The sequence below is a fragment of the Condylura cristata genome, unplaced genomic scaffold (assembly GCF_000260355.1).
Source record: "Condylura cristata isolate star-nosed mole 26May11 unplaced genomic scaffold, ConCri1.0 scaffold00018, whole genome shotgun sequence".
Taxonomy (NCBI): domain Eukaryota; kingdom Metazoa; phylum Chordata; class Mammalia; order Eulipotyphla; family Talpidae; genus Condylura; species Condylura cristata.
In genome coordinates this window covers 4,256,691-4,261,400 of record NW_004567119.1, presented here as the reverse complement: position 1 = coordinate 4,261,400, position 4,710 = coordinate 4,256,691, and the positions used below count along the sequence as shown (strand labels likewise).

At 59.8% G+C, this 4,710-nt stretch overlaps 1 protein-coding gene across 1 annotated transcript in view; it reads left to right on the top strand.

The window, feature by feature from the left end:
• SETD7 (SET domain containing (lysine methyltransferase) 7) overlaps positions 1 to 4,710 on the top strand; it is a 42,102-nt gene that overhangs the window by 19,048 nt on the left and 18,344 nt on the right. The window contains exons 6-7 of the mRNA XM_012726753.1: positions 483 to 684; positions 3,986 to 4,175. Coding sequence (XP_012582207.1) covers positions 483 to 684; positions 3,986 to 4,175 — 392 coding nt within the window. The remainder of the gene's footprint in view (positions 1 to 482; positions 685 to 3,985; positions 4,176 to 4,710) is intronic.

The following is a 4,710-nucleotide window of genomic DNA, read 5'->3' as shown; positions in this document are numbered from 1 at the left end:
GGGTGGGGGCTCCGCCTGGGAATGCTGAGCTGAGGCGGGCGCCCACTTTCCACCTGGGCCCTGCCCGCTGCTCCCTCCTGTAGAAAAGGGACCTGCGGCTTGGGCGCTAAATCTTCCGCTCTCGGGCGCCCCCTCGTGGCACAGGGGTCAAAGCGCAGCGCCGCGAAGCCTGCGCAGCACGAGTTCGAACCCCAGCCCGGAGGTGACCCCCAGGGCGCAGCAGACCCCGCCAGTCTCCCCACTGCCCCCCCAGCAGTGTGTTTCAGTGGATCCTCCTGTTCTGCTCCCCGCTGTCTCTGGCGACTCCCACCGCTGGCCTGTACCCCAGTACATAAATCTGAAAAAAGGACCTTCCTCTCCCCTCCTTCCGGGGTCTTCCCGGTATCTCCTCTCCCCCCCCCAGCCCCGCCCCGCAGTCGGGGCGAGACAGGCGGCCGGGGCGGCCTCGGGGCTGACTGTGCTCTCTGTCCCCCTCCCGGCAGCACCCTGGAGGGGTTCTACGTGGACGACGCCCTGCAGGGCCAGGGCGTGTACACCTACGAGGACGGCGGGGTGCTGCAGGGCACCTACGTGGACGGAGAGCTGAACGGCCCGGCGCAGGAGTTCGACCCGGACGGCCGCGTGATCTTCAAGGGCCAGTACAAGGACAACATCCGGCACGGCGTGTGCTGGACCTACTTCCCGGTAGGCCCCGCGTGCGCGCGCCCAGCGCTGCTCGGCCGCCGTCGCGGCGTTAGGGCGCTGAAGCCCCGGGAGCGAAGCCGGGCCCCAGGGTGCGCGGCCGGGCGGGGGCTCCCCGAGGATTCGTTCTCCGCGTTGTTTTGCTTGGAAACCGAACTGGAGCAAAACTGACCAGGAGGGCCACTGGTCAGCACAAAGGTGTGTTCGTTGCTTTTTAAAAGCCTCCCTCTGTGCCTGGAAAGGATGGCCTCTCTGCTGTGGGGGTTGAATTTATTGTGTCGCATAGGTGAGAGTAAATCCAGATTTTCCAAGCCTGTCCCTACTTTCTAAAGGCCTGTTGTGGCTATTTTATTGCTTACATGAAGGTGACCATAACTAACCTGATTTTGAGTATTTGATAGCAATTGAGTTTATTAGAGCAAAAAGGTGGCGGAGTCCTGGGTAGGACTTAAAGGCCCCAGTTTTTGCTTTCATTTGTTGTTAGTAGGTTTTCAGAAAACGTTTCAGACAACAGACTTAGAACATTTCTAATTTTGTCCAGAATTTGAGTCAGAACACATGTCTTTGTTCCTCCAACCCTATCTTGTTACCATTAAAAAATATTAATAAAAGCAAACCACCAATTACACCTGCAACAAGAAAAGCCGCCTCAGCTAGACCTAGGCCCGCACGATTGCTCTTCAAAGAGCAAGCCGGTCTCCAGGAAGGTAGATGAAGAGGACACTGCAAAACACTTGAAGTATTGCCAACGCATTCACCTGGCGCCGGGTGGGGTCTCCAAGGTGAAAGGTCTTTAGCACCACCGGGAGAGCCGCCAGGCAGGGGCTCAGGACGCAGAGCTTCCTTGGAAGGGTCCAGGTGGTGGGGAGAGGGAGTGTGGCTTCCCTGTTGCCCCTAGCCCTGCTCTGGTGATTGCTGAGCTGCAGCCCTTGGTGGGGCCAGAGGTGCAGCAAGGTAGGCCCAGGTAGGTAGGCCCAGGTAGGTAGGCCAGGTAGCTGCAATTTGATGTTCGGCCTTCCGAGGCCATGACATATTTAAGTGCAGAGAAGCTGTGCACTTTCCAGTTCACTAGGAGACAGGCCGGCTTCACCTACAGCGCTGGGGCACGTGGGCGGAGCTGGTCACACCCCTTGGCCTTCTGGATCTGCGGCAGTGAAAAAATAGATCCAGGTGCTGGCTTATTGCGGGGTGCTGAGGGGCCCTGGGGTGTGGCCCCAAAGCCAAGCATCTACTGCTCTGAACCGTCCAGAGACGCTGCAGGCCCCAAGGGGAGGGCTGCTGACGCCCAGGACCAGACTGGAGAGGGGAGCCCTGGCCGCTCACCACCTGAAGACCTGCAGGACCCGGAGCACGCACTCAGGGGCTAGCCAGGGGCTGGGCGGGCGTCGCAGAGTGAGGGTGTCTCCAGCCTCCAGGGGGAGCCTGGAGCAGAGTAGCTGCTTCCTCCTGCCACCGGTCAGACCCCCACCCCGAGGTTTCAAACTTGGGGCTGGAACTCAGGAGAAGAGTGACTCGTCCAGAGTCTTAATCCGCTCCCCCTAAGAGCAGTCTGCTTCTTTCAAAATGTGACCTTGGAAAAGTGGTGAAAAGTTTTTGATTAAATATTCATAACTCCGTTTGGAATGAAGAAAGTGCTCGGCTCTACCCATCTCTGCAAATAAATTCCCTCCTCCAAGCCAAATGTTTAAGGCACTTACGGAGGGCAGTGTGAGGCCCTAAAAGACAGCATTCTGCTGTAAACGCGTGGCAGTGGTCTGGCTTGTGTCTGTCACAGCACGTCAGCAGCTCTCCAGCTCTTCGGCGACCACGGAGGCGGCAGGTGGCAGGCGGCAGGCAGACTCCAGAGTAGCATCCCCGGTTATGCCGAGCTATTAAGGATGAACTAGGGGAGGAGAAAGAGCAGTAAATGCACCCCTAATGCACTTTCTAGCCCGGAAGAAGAAATGCTTCCAAGCATTTCTCTTTCTATGGAAGCGCTGTGATTCCTTTTTCAATTGATAACCTTCGTGTTCCAAAAAGCAATTAGACTCCAGAGAACTGCAAGGCCCGTCTCTCTGGAAGCAGCAGCTGGGTCACTCAGGAGCCGTCCCACCTCGCGGACTTTGAGCAGCTGTCTCTGGAGGTGGAGCTGGGGCAGCGTCAGGCCCGCTGGGCTCACGGAGGACCCTGTCCTCACGTCCACAGTGGCCTTCGGTTTGCAAGCTGCACCGTAGGCACCTTCTCTACAGAAGAAGAGACAGGAAAGCAGACATTTCTCAAACCCTAGATTACATGGCTTTTGACCATTTATTTGATTGTTTGGGGCGACCCAGCTCAGTTCAGAACTTGTTTATGGACCAGCTGCCATGCCCCAGCAATTCTCAGGATGCAGAATTAGCTGGCACTGGGGCTCTATGGGCCTGAGGCCCGTTGGGAATAGCTGCCTGGTGGCGGTCACCGCAGCCAGGGAGAGGCCGAGGGAGCGCTCAGCGGAGCAGTGGGCCCGGGGCCCGGGGGAGTAGAGACAGCCGTCTACCTCAGCTGGCCTCTGGCTCCTGACGGGTGTGGGACAGGATGCAGGGCGGCATCCCCGAGCCCCGTCGTCTGTCTCTCAGGAGACGGCCCGTGCATACAGCTCTTTGGTGCATTTGGACCAGAGGTTCTCCTTATTTTTAAAAAATATTTATTTATACATACAAGAGCTGGGGTACAGGCCAGAGGTTGGGGCGGTGAGAGGATTCCCCAGAGACAGAGTGGGGAGCAGAACAGGCAGAACAGGGGCGCGGTGGGGAGCCAGGAGAGGGCTGCTGTGCCGCGGGGTCACTCCCTGGCTGGGGATCGAGCTCAGGCTGCAGCGGCTGCACAGAGCCTCACCGTGCTGCGCCGTAACCCACCGGGCCCAGAGGTTTCCTTGGTGGAGCAGGGAGCCAGCGCTGAGCAGGGAGAGGCATGAAGGCGGGTGAGCCTGGTTGCGGGTGGGGGGCTGGGGGGGCCCCTGCTCTTGGCCTGGGCTGACGTAGCGGCGCTTCCCAGAGGGCCTCTCACGGGCAGCACTGGCCTAGGGTTCAGCGCTGCCCGGTGACAAACCGAGAGCATCGGAGCCCGCAGCGGCCCGTCTCCGACTTCCCCACCCGCCTGCGCTGCGGCTTCTCAGCGCCCCGTGGCGGGGTGCTGCTGTGCTTCTCTCACTGGGGGGAGGTCAGCGCTCTTGGATCGCCGCGGTCCACACCATCGCTCTTCACCGGGGCAGGGCACAGGCTGTGGGAGCCCGAGTCATGCAGAGAATGTCAGAGCTGACACGTCCTGGTTCTGGTTTCCCCATCAGGACGGCGGCAGCCTGGTGGGCGACGTGAATGAAGATGGGGAGATGACCGGGGAGAAGATCGCCTACGTGTACCCCGACGAGAGGACGGCGCTCTACGGAAAGTTCATCGACGGGGAGATGATAGAAGGGAAGCTGGCCACGCTGACGTCCTCCGAAGAAGGGAGGCCCCGTTTCGAGCTGGTGCCTGCAGGTGAGCTGGGGCTACCCCAGACCTGGAGCAGGTCACGGGGAGGTGGGGAGAGGGCGGGGGCTGGGTGTCAGCTGCGCTGCACAGCAGGCTCCTCGGAGGTCAGCAGCTCACGGCCGTGGCTCCGGCGGGTCCAGCCTGGACCTGGCTGGGCTTGAGGCTGGGTCAGGTCTGAGTCTGCTCGAGTGCCTCAGCCCCGGGGAACCCTGAGGTGCAGCACAGCTTCCTCCAGGGCTCGCGGGGGTCAGCGCCAGCAGGCACTGCTGCGCCTGGGAACTTCACAGGGACCCGCACGGCACCACTGCCCCCCACTCCGCACTGGTCCTGCTTCGGGGCGCCCAGTGTGAACTGGGCCGCCTGTCTATGGGGCCTCACCCCGCGCTTAAAATTCAGTTGTACCCAAAAGACACAAAAACACTGATTGAAAAAGATACCTGCACCCCCATGTTGATTGCTGCTTTATTTACAATTGGAAAAACATGGAAGCAGCCCAAATGCCCAAAAGTAGATGACTGGATTAGAAAGATGTGGTACATAT